Source organism: Rosa chinensis, chromosome 2, assembly GCF_002994745.2.
Source record: "Rosa chinensis cultivar Old Blush chromosome 2, RchiOBHm-V2, whole genome shotgun sequence".
NCBI lineage: Eukaryota > Viridiplantae > Streptophyta > Magnoliopsida > Rosales > Rosaceae > Rosa > Rosa chinensis.
In genome coordinates this window covers 87,760,097-87,774,264 of record NC_037089.1, presented here as the reverse complement: position 1 = coordinate 87,774,264, position 14,168 = coordinate 87,760,097, and the positions used below count along the sequence as shown (strand labels likewise).

The window sequence follows — 14,168 nt, the reverse complement described above, 5'->3', positions numbered from 1 at the left end:
ACATTTTGACATCTGTCTTTGAAACTCAGAACTATTTTGGTACTCACTATAAAATTTTCGGTTAAAAAAATAAAAACAGTCGAAATTAGAGCACATCAGCAAAACGACAGTCGTTTAATAGGACTGAAAGGGTATTATTGTCGGTATAAAATCCCCTGTTTCCTCAAGATTCAGCTCATTCTTCATTTCCTGGTGTTCTTCCCCCCGAGGCCTTAAATTCCAGAATAACTTAACAAATAAATCCTCGATTTCCTGGAAAAGAAAAATGGACGCCATAGATTCAGTGTTTGAGCCTCTGAGAGAATTCTCCAAGGACAGCGTTCGCCTGGTTAAACGCTGCCACAAACCCGACCGGAAAGGTAATAATCCATTTCAAATCCAAATCGGATCCGCATCTGTTTGAACATTGACGCAATCTGTAGTCCTAATCCTTTTGATTGTTTTGTATTTGGGATACATGAGAATCTTAGATTGATGCGGTGCGTATTGCATGCAACAGAATTCACAAAGGTGGCGGTACGGACGGCCATCGGGTTCGTGGTGATGGGATTCGTTGGCTTCTTTGTGAAGCTCATCTTCATTCCGATCAACAACATCATCGTCGGAGCTGCTTAGGTAAGGTCCTCTGATCAGTCATTAGTTTGATCGCTCTGCATGCATGATCAAACAATTATCAAGGAAGTTGTCTCTGACTGATTGTATTAGTTTCATATAGATCTGTACTGTACATAATTTTTTCAGATTCTAGTTGTTTTCTGTGTTTGATAATCGTTTATGATTATTGTGGGGGGCTGTTTCGGGTGATGCCAATAACAAAAGGATCTTTTTTAGGTTCATAGATCACCAACATCTTGATAAGGGAAATATAATGACAGGAAATCCAAGTAGTTTCATACATTGTAGCACAACTCCTTGGTTTACTTTTGTATGGTGTTGAGGATTCATCAATACATGTGAGTATATTAAAACAAGATTGAGTTCCTGTCTTCCTGACATTATGTTGATGCTGCAATGATTGTGGTGGTGCAGGTCATTTGGCACTTGTAAGACAGAAGATGGGGCTATCAAGGAACACTAAATAGGGATAAGATCTACTGCCAAGTGCATTATGATGCTTACAGCTTACCTATTGTTTGTTTTTCAGAAAGATTCTACTCTCTTAGCTTGTTCTTTTGTAATTCAGAGATGAGTTCAGCATTCGATTTTCTTCTCTTACAATTAAACAAATCAACTCTATTCTCTGTTTCGCGTAGTGTCAGTCATGAAAGCTGTATTTCAGTTTTGGCTTTGCTAGTTCTAAGAGTTGATGGGAAGACCTAAAAGAACAGAAAAGCTTAGGGATGATTTGCTAGGTCACAAGTACATTGTGGTGAGAGTTGGTCATGAGCAATGAAGTCTGGGGCTTCGATAATATGAAAACAAATGATAAAACATTATGAAACCAAGTTTCCATGAACGATCAAAGCTTCACAGTTAGTACTCATGAATATGAAGTTCAAGCCGCTGTCGAACATCGCACTAATGAATTTCATCTTCCACAGAAGTGAGAAGAACGTCAGAAAGGGACTAAAATCTGCATACTTGGTGCAACACTTGAGACTTCTCAGTGATTTGAACACAAAATTATACAAAACGGAAAGACTTATGCTGCCTTTGATGGCACTTCAGATACGAGATGAGCAACAATCAACAAAGTGGATTGGTCTCTGCACCATTATCAGCAGATGCAAGCACCATTGTGGTTTGTTTTGAAGAATATAGCCTTCCTTTCTTGCTTTCTTTTTCTCGCGTTGTAGCTTGAAGTTCTCCCTCTTCCTAACCCTGTAGCTGTTGGGATTTTCAGGCTGTATCTCCCGAGGGTAAACACTCACCCGTCAATTGTTCAACGACGATTCATGTTAGTACTAGCACAGTCTGCACAGAGTACCTACTCTTTCAAGCCAACAACTGTGAGGTTCAACAGCTTCAGATCAAACCTTCTTCCTGTCAGGTCCATACTTCTCAAACTTAACCAAGCCATCTATCAAAGAGAAAATGGTATGGTCCCTGCCAAGCCCCACATTCTTCCCCACGTGGAACTAAATTTCCTTTTGGGATTGGTTGTGATTGAATTGATGGGACAAAATTGGTTGGGATTCAATCTTTGGGTTCGATTTCTGAGGCTAGGTGTTCCACTAATGGGTTTGTTCCTTGTAAAATTCATCAATTAATACTTGGGTATGAACGACCCATTGCAAGATGACGTGAGGCAGCTAGTAACAAACATTGAGAAGAGATTGATTATGAATGACCAAAGGCATACCATGGGTTCTCATTCATAATCAATGTTTCCTCATCAGTTAAGTTTGGTCTCTCTCTGTCTCTCTTTTTTTTTTTTTTTTTTTTTTTTATCTTTCAGAAAATCAAATTAATTCCCTATCAAATTTCATTGAAACCCACTTGATTAGCTATTATGTGCATTGGTTCTGAGTGAAGTGAAACAAGAACAGAAGGAAAAAAGAGAGAGAGTCTATGAATGATGCCATCTTGCGTATTGAAACAGACTCATCAGTTCCCAATATATTAGTCTGCATATACCCAATATTTCTAGCAACTTTTCTCTTGTTTAGTCTAACTAGACTATGAATTTCTTAGTACTAGGGATATTAATTAAGTGGCTAAAGTAACCCAATTCTATGTAGTAATGTCATCATATATGAATTTGAAGAGCAAACGTGCTTGATAAAATATTTTAAAGACAATTTCATACGTTTGAATATCTTACAAGCAGTGTCATATTTATTTCGGTTCCATCAAGTATGCTCATAATTCCTCACGGAGTATCCATCATGATCATGCAATATAAGGTAGTTTATTATTCCCTATAGTCCCTTTGTCCAAACACATAGCCACCAAATGAAGAAACTAAAAGCTAATTGAAGTCATTAGATACTTCATTTGGCGAGAGTACGTACGTAATACACATATATAGTATACATATTATAGTGTCAGTGATCAAATAGTCTCATTATGGAGTGCAGGAAAACGATGAGGCGTAGCAATCACGTACAGATCATGCTTTCTCCTACATGTTATCCCGAAGGCCTCGGACATGTCAAGTTCATCTGGTTTAATCCCATTCCCCAACTCCCAATCAAAATGGTAAAGCAATTGAGAAAGAGCAACTTCAATGATTGAAACTCCAAATGACATCCCCGGACATATTCTTCTCCCAGCTCCAAAGGGAATGAACTCAAAATCGAAACCTTTAAAGTCAACATTTGATTTAGAACCATGCATAAACCTCTCTGGCTTAAACGACTCTGCATCAATCCAACACTCCGGATCTCTTCCAATTGCCCACTCGTTGATGAGCACTTTCGTTTTGGCTGGGAATGCGTATCCGCCGATTTCGCAACTTTCTCTTGATTCTCTTGGTAGTAATGTGCCTGGAGGGTGCAGTCTCAGAGTTTCTTTCACAACTGCTTTCAAGTAATCCAGGTTTTGAACGTCTACTTCTTCAATTTTTGGCTTTCCTTCGAGGAGTTTTCGCAGCTCAGCATGGGCCTTGTTCATTACGCTAGGGTTTTTCATCAACTCCGACATTGCCCATTCGATGGTAGTAGCTGTAGTCTCACTACCTGCAGAGAATATATCCTGGTGATCACCAAAAACTAAATGGATGAGCCCCAAAGTGACCAAAAGGGATTAGTTCCAACACTTAACATCTAACACGTGCTCATGTGTACGTACTAAACATCTGACACGTGCTCATGTGTAGTCGCCAATACTCAAATAGTTGTGCATACAGTGACCAAAAGAAAGTAGTTCTGTTAGAAAAATGAAGTACCTGCCACCAATAAGACCACATTATTTTCAAGTCATTCAGCATTGTGCTTAACAAATTTATTGGGAATGAAGAAGCATAATCTAATGTGTCGTAAATACTTCCGGCCGCATAGCCACTGGATGCATGTTCAACTCTATTCAAGATCTTTCTGTAGTTAAGCGCTTTGGGGTTCCTTGTAAACCTCGTCCTGCTCCCCGTATCATAGAGGTAAATTGGCATCCTCCTTTAATTGGTTGGGTTAAAATTAATACGGATGGAGCATGGAAAATGAACTCACCGAGTGCGGGTTATGGTGGAGTTTTTCGTGACTACAAGGGTGAGGTTCTTGGTGCTTTCTCCTCCAGTTTAGATATCCCAAGCTCTGTTGCAGCTGAAGTAATGGCGGTAATCAAAGCTATTGAGTTGGCTTGGGTTTGGGACTGGAAGCATGTTTGGCTAGAAGTTGATTCATCTCTTGTTCTCACATTCCTTCGCTCTCCTCATATGGTGCCTTGGCAACTTCGAGTGGAGTGGGGTAACTGTCTTCATTGGATTTCTCATATGCACTTTCGTTCTTCACACATTTATAGAGAGGGTAATCAAGTTGCTGATGCTTTAGCTAATTTTGGCGATGCTTTGTCTGAGATGATTTGGTGGGATTCTATTCCTCAATTTGCACTTTCTTTTTGTGCTCGAGACCGTTTAGGTCTTACTAATTTTCGTTTTAGCTAGTTTGTAGTGCTTTAGTTGTTCTTCACGAGGCATGTCTTGAATTTGAGGGGCAAGTTTGTTGTCTTCCCCTTGCACCGTCTTGATGTACTAGATGTTCTTTTTCTTATAATATTTTTACCTCGCCTTGACGAGGTTTGCTAAAAAAAAAAAAAAAACTAAATGTTATACAGGGACCTTCTCAACAGAACAAATAAAACTTAGAGAAAATGATAGCTGCACATGCAACTACTTCTTAGGTATGTAATCTCTGTTATAATTGATTAGATGTACGAATTTTAGGTGAAACAACTTCTAGTTAGATGTTTAGACCAATATTTGATTCTCTTAATTTCTTATATTTGTAGTCACAACAATTAAGTCGACCAATTAATGCTCCAAGCAATGATCTTGAAAATAGACGATGTGCACTTTTGAATTGGAACAATTATGAAGAAGATGAAGTGGTGGCCGAATGAAAGATCTCTTCAACAAACCCAAGTACAAAAGTTCATTGTGTGCCTCTTGGAAGAGAGTGTTGGAAGGTTTGGGTTGATGTGGTGTTTGATGAGTATCAAACTATGGAAGTGTACAGAGCAACCATGGATGCCAAACAACTTGGTGAAGCTGTAGGTGGCACTCTTGCATGGCTCAAAAACTAGATTAAAATGCTTCCTTAATTAGTAGTTAAAGTAGCAGGTACCTTTTGCTTTACTAGAGTATTTACGTAGGTCAGGAAGTTGAAGTACCATGCATGTTTTTTCAATGATGATGAGCAAAGAATTTGGTACTTTGCCATGCATGTTTTGTAAAAATTTGAATATATGTATAAGAGAATGTGGCACTCTGAATGAAATGAATATTTTTCATACATGGTTATAGTGTACTAATATTGACATGTGAATGTGTTTAAGTAATGGTGAAAGTTTATAGACGTACAGGAAACTATAGCCCAACAAATTGGGTGTAATAATATATAGTGAAATGTTATAACAACTTATTCAGTAATATGACAACATATCATGTATATATGCTATCGAAAACTAAAGACAACATACTGAGAGTGTTGTTAAAACTTACAACACGCACTTAAAACGCTGTCGAAAATTTATGACAACGTGCAAAGCTCATTGTTGAATAATTACAACAACTTGCTTCACCTCTTTTCAACAACGTGCAAAGCGCGATGTTAAGAACTCTTGGACTTTTAATGACTCTGACATCTACAACATGTGCCGAGCGTTGTTGAAAATGATTGACAATTTGAATTGCATGTTGTTAAACATGTTTTTTTTCTTGTAGTGCGAGTAAAGTGCGTACTAAGTAGCCTCATGCGTGTGTTTTTGCCTTTTTCTTTGGATATGTGGAGTAAGATGTGTAATAATGACTACACCTGATTTTTACACGCGTAAGATGTACTCTGAGTGTAGTTAACGCAAGGTGTTCGAGATAATTCTCCAAATTATCTCCAAGTACATAGAATAAGGCAATGTGTTAGAAGTTAAAACAATGGTAATTAACAAAAATAGCACGCTCCGTATGGTGCGAGCTCTAACCGAGGAAAGTAAATTCTGCGTTCTGCCACCATCGGTCAAAACATCCGAATTTGATTAGTGATATATTTTTATGAGTACTGTATATGAAAGTGCTGCAATTGATATAAACTTACCATAATTACATCTTTGATCTGATCGGTTGTGAATTCAAGCTCCTTGGATTCTTGAAGTTTTAGAAGTACGTCAACAATATCTTCTTCCGGGTTGTTAATCTCATTGCCTTGAATTTTGATCTTATGATCGTTGATGATGCTCTCAAGGATCTTTCCAAGCTTGTTCCTCATCTTCTTCATCGCAGGTATCGTCCCGGTGACGAAACCAAGAAATTTTAGTGAAGGAAACAAGTCAGGTATGTCAAAGCCTGCAGCCAGTTTTATTGCTGCCTCAAGCAATGAAGTAAACTCTTTCTCATCTTTGCACTTTTTTCCAAACGCTGCCCTCGATACTATTCCATTTGTCAAGCTGGAGATCTTCTCACTTAAGTTGATCGGAGTAGGTCCGTTTGATGATGTAGAAATGGATTCGATGAGATTTGATACCTCTTCTTCTCTTATCGATCTAAAAGATTGCACACGCTTAGCACTGAAGAGTTCGAGAACACAAAGTTTTCGCAGCTCTCTCCAGAAATCACCATAAGGAGCAAAGACAATGCTTGCTTGACCAAAGGACATGACTTCTACTGCCAAAACTAGAGGCCTCTGAGCAAAAGTGAGCTCATGTGTCTTCAAAACCTCTTGTGCCGCTTTGGAGGAAGATATTATTATAAGCTCCAACTGACCCAGTTTTAGGTGCATAATAGGTCCATGTTTCTTGGCCAAGTCTCTCAATGCATGATGTGGTAGAGGATTACCAGTAGCCAACTGATGCAAGTTTCCGATAATGGGCAGCTTCCATGGCCCTGGTGGAGACTTCCTAGGGCCTGATCTGGCTTTGGATTTTTTCCAAACAATAACCAGGATCAAGAGAGAAGTAAAGAGAGGAAAGTAGGGTATTTGGAGCATTAAGAGGGACATTGGAGATCTATAATCGATATTATTTATGCACTCAAATTAAGCTGTTGAATCAAAAGAGGATATATACTAGGAATGTATAGCTTCTGGCCAGGTTGAATAACTTAACTAGTATATATAGTTCTTGAATAATGAAATACGTCATTCAACTAATACATTGAATGAAATCGATTATTAATTTACAATTGAGGTGGTGATCAACTCAGTTGATTAGTCAAGATGGGCACTGGCAGCAAGGCTAGCGTGTTCATTTTTCTATCTGTGAGGTATAGGCAGCACCTTCAACCTGATCAATTAATAATTTAGTATCATCCGGCCAGTTGCCAGCACGTTTTGGTAAACCTAATTAATTGATTAATAAGGAAAACTATTATTTTATGTATTTCTAGGATTAGGGTTGATATCGTGAATGGAAATGCTTGAACATTTTGATTTCTTTCGTTTTTATAATTGATAAGTCTTTGGTGTTGCATATTTATATCTTACATGTTTTGCTCAATTAGTTTTTTTATTTGGTTATCTTAAAATGGTAATTACTAGGTAAGGGATAACCATGTGTACCTGGACCGTTTTGCCACTAGATATTTATCGATCACGTCACATTCATGTGTACCTGGACCGTTTTATTTAGATTTTGGTTATTTAATTGCCCCACTATTCAACAATTTTTCATGCATGCATGACTGAATGTTGAAATATTATCCCTCTATGGCTCTATACACACAACCACCAACTAATTGTTTGTGAAATACTTATTTTATTAAGTTCAAATATGTCACCGATGATGAAATGGAAATTAAATTAGGAGTTTGTTAATGTTAAAACCGAAGACTCCAGTTAGCTTTAGAGAGAGAGAGTTTAAGTGAGAGGAGGGGTCTCTTTTATAGATAAGGGAACCCTCTCTCTTTTACATTTTCTTCAATGTGGGATGCAAAACTACTATTCTAGTCTTAGAAAGTATGTTGTGAAGGTAACTTGGTAAGGCCGGGAAGGTTGCTTCCCGGTGAGGTCTTGGCCGCTTCCGACTACCACATGGTAGGTTGTATGTCGAGCTATGACATGTTGGGCCCCACCATGGCTTGTGTGGCCACTAAGAATGTGTTGCTTATGCTTGGTGACATAGAGAATGAGCCATGTTAGTGGAGATATCTACAGAGTTAGGACCCCATTAATCAACAGTGAAAAGGTAAATTGATTTAGCAGAAGCCCTTGTGAAGTGATTGGCTGCATAGTTGGTATATACTATACAAAAAGTCCAATCAGGTGTGCCAAAACGGGGTCATAGTTTCTTATTTCCGAATTCCATAAACACAAGTTAAGCAACCAAAAGAAGAATAAGTAATACACATTAAGATAGTCTCAGTGATCACAATGTCTCATTGAGTGAAGGAAAAGGATGAGGGGTGGCAATCACGTATAGATCATGCTTTCTCCTACATGATATCCCGAAAGTCTCAGACATGTCAAGTTCTTCTGCTTTGATCCCATTCCCCAGCTCCCAATCAAAATGGTAGAGCAATTGAGAAAGAACAACTTCAATTATTGGTACTCCAAATGACATCCCCGGACATATTCTTCTCCCTGCCCCAAAAGGAATGAACTGAAAGTCGAAACCTTTAAAGTCAACATTTGACTCAGACCCATGCAGGAACCTCTCTGGCTTAAACGACTCCGCATCAACCCAACTCTCCGGATCTCTTCCGATAGCCCATTCGTTGATGATCACTTTGGCTTTCTCTGGCAATTCGTATCCACTGATTTCGCATCTTTCTCTTGATTCTCTAGGCAGCAAGGGGGCTGGGGGGTGCAACCTCAGAGTTTCTTTCACAACTGCTTTCAAGTAATCCAGGTTTTGAATGACGTCTGCAGCTTCTTCAATTTTCGGCTTTCCTTGGAGGAGTTTTCGTATCTCAGCCTGGGCCTTGTTCATGACTCTAGGGTTTCTCATCAACTCCGACATTGCCCATTCGATGGCCGTGGCTGTAGTCTCACTACCTGCAGAGAATACGTCCTGATCACCAAAAACTAAATGGATGAGCTCCAAACTAACCAAAAGGGAAAAATTAATTCAAACACTAACACATCCTAAACACGTGCTCATGTGTGTATATTTAGTAGCCAATTATTTGAGTACTAGGGAAATAAAGCAAGTTGGGGTTTGAGTTGTACTATATCAGTAAGGCAATGTTTTCGAGAAATTCTCTCAAACAAGTCAAAACTATAGGAACGCACAAAAATAGCAAGCTTGGGTGTGAGCTTTAATCGAGAAAAATAAAATATTGACTCTGCCAATTAATACTGATCAAATCATTTGATCAACATAATTTGGTAAACAAATTTTATGATTATATGCAACTGTGCAAGTGATATAAACTTACCATAATTACATCTTTGATCTGATCGGTTGTTACTTCAAGCTCCTTGGACTCCTGAAGTTTTAGAAGTACGTCAACAAAATCTTCCTCCGGCTTGTTAACCTCACTGCCTTGACTTTTGATCTTGTGATCATTGATGATCCTCTCAAGAATCTTTCCAAGCTTGTTTCGCATCTTCTTCATCTTAGGTATTGTCCCAGTAACATAACCAAGAAACCTGAGAGAAGGAAACAAGTCAGGTATATCAAAGCCTGCAGCAAGTTGTGTAGCTTCCTCGAGCAATGAAGTAAACTCCTTTTCATCTTTGCACTTTTGACCAAGCGCTGCCCTCGACACTATCCCATTTGTCAAGCTGGAGATCTTCTCACTGAAGTTGATGGGAGTAAGTCCCTTTGATGATGTAGAATGAATGGATTCGATGAAATTCAAAACCTCTTCTTCTCTGATAGATCTGAAAGACTGTACACGTTTAGTGTTGAAGAGTTTGAGAACACAAACCTTGCGCATCTGTCTCCAGTAATCACCATAAGGAGAAAACACAATGCTTGATTGAGCAAAGGACAGGACTTCCACAGCCAAAACCAAAGGCCTCTGAGCAAAAGTGAGCTCATGTGTCTTCAAGACCTCTTCTGCAGCTTTGGAGGAAGAAATTACAGTAGCCTCCACCTGACCCAGTTTTAGGTGCATAATAGGTCCATGTTTCTTGGCCAAGTCTCTCAATGCATGATGTGGTAGTGGATTACCAGCAGCCAACTGATGCAAGTTTCCGATAATAGGCAGCTTCCATGGCCCTGGTGGAGACTTTGGATTAGAGCCTGATCTGGCTTTGTATTTCTTCCACGAAATGACCAGGATCAAGAGAGAAGTGAAGAGAGGGAAGTACGGTATTTGGAGCATTAGTAAGGACATTGGAGAAGCCATGATCAACTTAAGGTGGAATATTTTGAATCTGTTTTAGCTTCTGGGATCGATCAGCTCAAATACAGGTTTTCGAATCGAGTATTGAAATAATGAACTTAAGCAATTAATCTAATGCATGCATGTGAGACGACTAATGACTATTCTTGTAATATTTAATTAACTTAGATCCGGATCCTCTCCAACTTAGAGCAACTCCAACAGATTCCTTATATTTTAATTTTTCTCTACTTTAGGGAAAAATAAGTCTCTTTTGCTCCCACAGATTCCCTATAACTATCCCTATTTTAGGGAAAGTGAGGAAAGAGAAAACCAAATTCCCTATATTTAAAGCAAACTCTAAAATTTTAAGGAAGAATATGGAGATTTTAGAGATTGTTGTAAAATAGGGAATCTGTTGGAGTTAGAGAAGAAAAAGAGACTAAAGCTTTGACTTTTGCTTCTCTATAATACAGAAATTATAGGGAAGCTATTGGAGTTGCTCTTACATTATTATTTTAGTATAATATGTGAGACGAATGGGAGATTGGTTACTATTCATTATTGGAGCAACCCCTAACAGATTTCCTATATTTTAATTTTTCTCTACTTTAGAGAAAAATAAGCCTCTTTTGCTCCAACAGATTCTCTATAACTATCCTTATTTTAAGGAAAATGAGGAAAGAGTTCATTCTCTATATTTACAGCAAACTCTAAAATTTTAAAGAAGAATATGGAGATTTTAGAGATTGTTGTAAAATAGGGAATATGTTGAAGTTGGAGAAGAAAAAGAGGCTAAACCTTTGACTTTTGCTTCCTTATAATACAGAAATTATAGAGAAACTGTTGGAGTTACTCTTAATCAAAAACTCAAGATGAGCACGGCCGAAAGGTTTGCGTGTTAATTTTTTAATCTAATGCATGCATGTGAGATGACTAATGACTATTCTTGTAATATTTAATTAACTTGGATCCGGATCCTCTCCAACTTGCATTATTATTTTAGTACAATATGTGAGAAGAATGGGAGATTGGTTACTATTCATTATTAGTCAAGAACTCAAGTTGAGCACAGCAGAAAGGTTTGGGTGTTATTTTTTTATTTATTCTGTTTGGGAGTTTGCTCTTTGTTTTTAAGTTGAATTTTAAATATGTGGAAGTTCATGACGGGGTTGGAAAAGTAATTCTAAGTTTATAAGTAATAAATTTAAATAAGAATTCTGGAGTCTATCAGAGATAAATGAGAAAATCTCAATTTGATTGATAATTTTACAAAAGATAGATTCTGCAGCCGTTTAAGGTTGCTTATATATGGGAAAAGAAACCATATGGCGACTAATAATGAATCTCTAAAGTTCATGGGTTAAAACAATTAACAAACTAGAAAACCAAAAATTCTGAAAAATAGTAAATCGTAGTTTTGAGGCCCAAAACGATCCTGAAAGCCCAAAAAAGCCCACACATCGTAGCAAAGCTATGTGTTTTGCTCCTGACATTGTTCCCTTTCCAAAAAGGTATAGCAATCATGATTTGAACACCGAATGCCAAATTTGCAGCAAACCGGATTTTCCTTAATTTTGATTAATTGAGCTGTTCTTCGATCCTTCTCGCCGTCCGTTCTACATCAATCTCCTCCACGTCCGAAAAACTTGTCACGCCCCAAATTTTGAATAACCAATTTAAATCCGAAACATGAATAATAACAATTACAAAATAACGTTTCTGAATTTTTTTCTCAGAACAAACACACCACTCGCCACTTGAATATAAAATCTCGAAAACCTCGAGTTCATTATTACAATTCACTCTCACAAGTAAAATTGTAAAGCTCTAAATGAGCATAACACACCTCACAAAAGAAATTCAGAATAACACAAATGCAGCTACTCTACGCAGCTCGATCACCTTCCTGATTCTCCTATCCTATAGGATTACCCGCTACACCGTTTGAATAGTGTACCGGGATTACAACAACACAAACCCGGTAAACTTTTGAAAGCCCGTATGAGTAAAATTAAGAATTGCACGATTTAATTTAACAATTTCAACTCAAGCATTTCTTATCATAAAAATTGAAGTGCACAACCGTCACTTCAAGCATCAATCAACTCACATCTCGCAATATAACCACCACAACACAACTAAACTTTCTCTCTCTAATATATATATACTCATGGGCATACGATCCGTATTTTAATCCCCCATGCAGCATGTTATACTTAAGGGCATACGATAACTCAAGTTATCCCCCTAGCAGTATAATGTACTCAAGGGCTTATGATAACCCAAGTTATCCCCCAAACAGTACAAAGGCAAACAGTCTAGAGCTCTAACTGAATCATAACCTGTCACCTTGGTCAAGGTTCAATCTTATGATAATACCTGCCTTAATCATCAACACGATAAACACACTCAACTCCAACTTTTAATTCATCTCAACAACTCAACTATCGCACTTTACTCAATTACTCTTTATCATATTCAACTCAAACATATATGATAAATTATATCTTCGAAAGAGTAATGCTCGAAATGATAAATCAATTAATCAAATCAATACTTCACCCAATGTCACACCATCCAATACATATTCCACGTAAATATATATATACTTAGTCACCCACACAAGAATAACCACTAATACCAACTATAGTTCACAACAACAAGAATCAAGAAATTCATTTTATAGTTTAAATACATTTCACTTACCTATGGACCGTAGTTGAACAAGTCCATATAATTTAAAACAAATATTTATTTTCTTAAAACAATTTCCAGAAATTCACAATTGAATATAAATCACTGAATTTCGGTTCATAAATGAACCATGTGCGATTTACTCACCTCTAATCCAGCTGCGTCTTCTTAACAGCTCAAACAACAATTTCACGAATCGTCCGCCAATTCAATCCGTCGATCACCTAATCCAATATGATCTTAACTTAGCCAACAACTCATAAACATACTTAAATGACGATCCAACGGTGGGAACCTCACAGATCGCCATTAGGATCATCCTCCTAAATTATCACGAACATCCAACGGCCGGATCTTCTTGAATCCCCCTTACAAACATCTCCACAAACTTATACGAAAATCCGACGGTCGGATTCTCACGAATCGTCTTTCAAATCACCATTTCACAATTATACAAAGATCCAACGGTTGGATCTTTGCCCATGACCACAAAAAATCATCGGGATAGTCATACGATCAACATATCAAAACTACAAGTCCATCGGACTGTCCGATCTTCATAGATCACAAATCGAACGATCGAAATCGATCGAAACGTAAAAATTCATAACTTAATCATACGCTATCCAAAAATTGCGTATAATATATCAAAATGATCGTATTGAAGTATAGAATCTAAAAATGCATAGAAACTATTCTTGTGACCCCCAGAGGTGGCCAGAAAGGGCAGCCGGAGTTAATGGCAGAGCCGCCGCCGACCACCACCAATGGTGTCGGGACCGAGCTGCTCTTCTTCATATCATCAAGCTTAACAACTTTCCTAACTAGCATGTAAGCTGGAAATGATTGGAAGGGTTGAAATTACCTAGAACCAGTCGAGGTGGCCGGAAAATTTGCAGAAATCGGCGAGCTCCAGTTTGACGTAAAAACTTCCACCACTCGCCTTGATCCCTTCCGGATACTTGTTCAGAAACTCAAGGCGAGTTCACCAGGCCAAGAATCACAAGGAATGGTGGTCTGTAACTCGAGATATCCAGATCGAAAGGTTGTTTTTCGATCTAAAAGGGTTGAGCTTTGACGAACGTGAAATCGATCTACCCAGGTCCGGTCCTTCTTG

General features: G+C 38.1%; 3 protein-coding genes across 3 annotated transcripts; 1 reads left to right on the top strand and 2 right to left on the bottom strand.

Annotated features, from left to right (window-relative positions):
• Positions 1–167: 167 nt before the first annotated feature.
• LOC112183329 (protein transport protein Sec61 subunit gamma-1) lies at positions 168–1,278 on the top strand. The gene is made up of 3 exons (XM_024321674.2): positions 168–359; positions 500–615; positions 1,030–1,278. The coding sequence occupies exons 1-2, from the start codon at positions 266–268 to the stop codon at positions 613–615; spliced, it is 210 nt and encodes a 69-aa protein (XP_024177442.1). The 5' UTR covers positions 168–265; the 3' UTR covers positions 1,030–1,278.
• A 1,480-nt stretch (positions 1,279–2,758) lies between these two features.
• On the bottom strand, positions 2,759–7,182 carry LOC112189200 (desmethyl-deoxy-podophyllotoxin synthase). The gene is made up of 2 exons (XM_024328474.2): positions 6,186–7,182; positions 2,759–3,636 (listed from the first exon to the last, which is right to left on the bottom strand). Exons 1-2 carry the CDS (start codon positions 7,083–7,085, stop codon positions 2,995–2,997), a joined length of 1,542 nt encoding a protein of 513 aa, XP_024184242.1. The 5' UTR covers positions 7,086–7,182; the 3' UTR covers positions 2,759–2,994.
• A 1,164-nt stretch (positions 7,183–8,346) lies between these two features.
• On the bottom strand, positions 8,347–10,481 carry LOC112189199 (desmethyl-deoxy-podophyllotoxin synthase). Its single transcript, XM_024328473.2, has 2 exons — positions 9,461–10,481; positions 8,347–9,093 (listed from the first exon to the last, which is right to left on the bottom strand). The coding sequence occupies exons 1-2, from the start codon at positions 10,376–10,378 to the stop codon at positions 8,449–8,451; spliced, it is 1,563 nt and encodes a 520-aa protein (XP_024184241.1). The 5' UTR covers positions 10,379–10,481; the 3' UTR covers positions 8,347–8,448.
• Between the last annotated feature and the right edge of the window lie 3,687 nt (positions 10,482–14,168).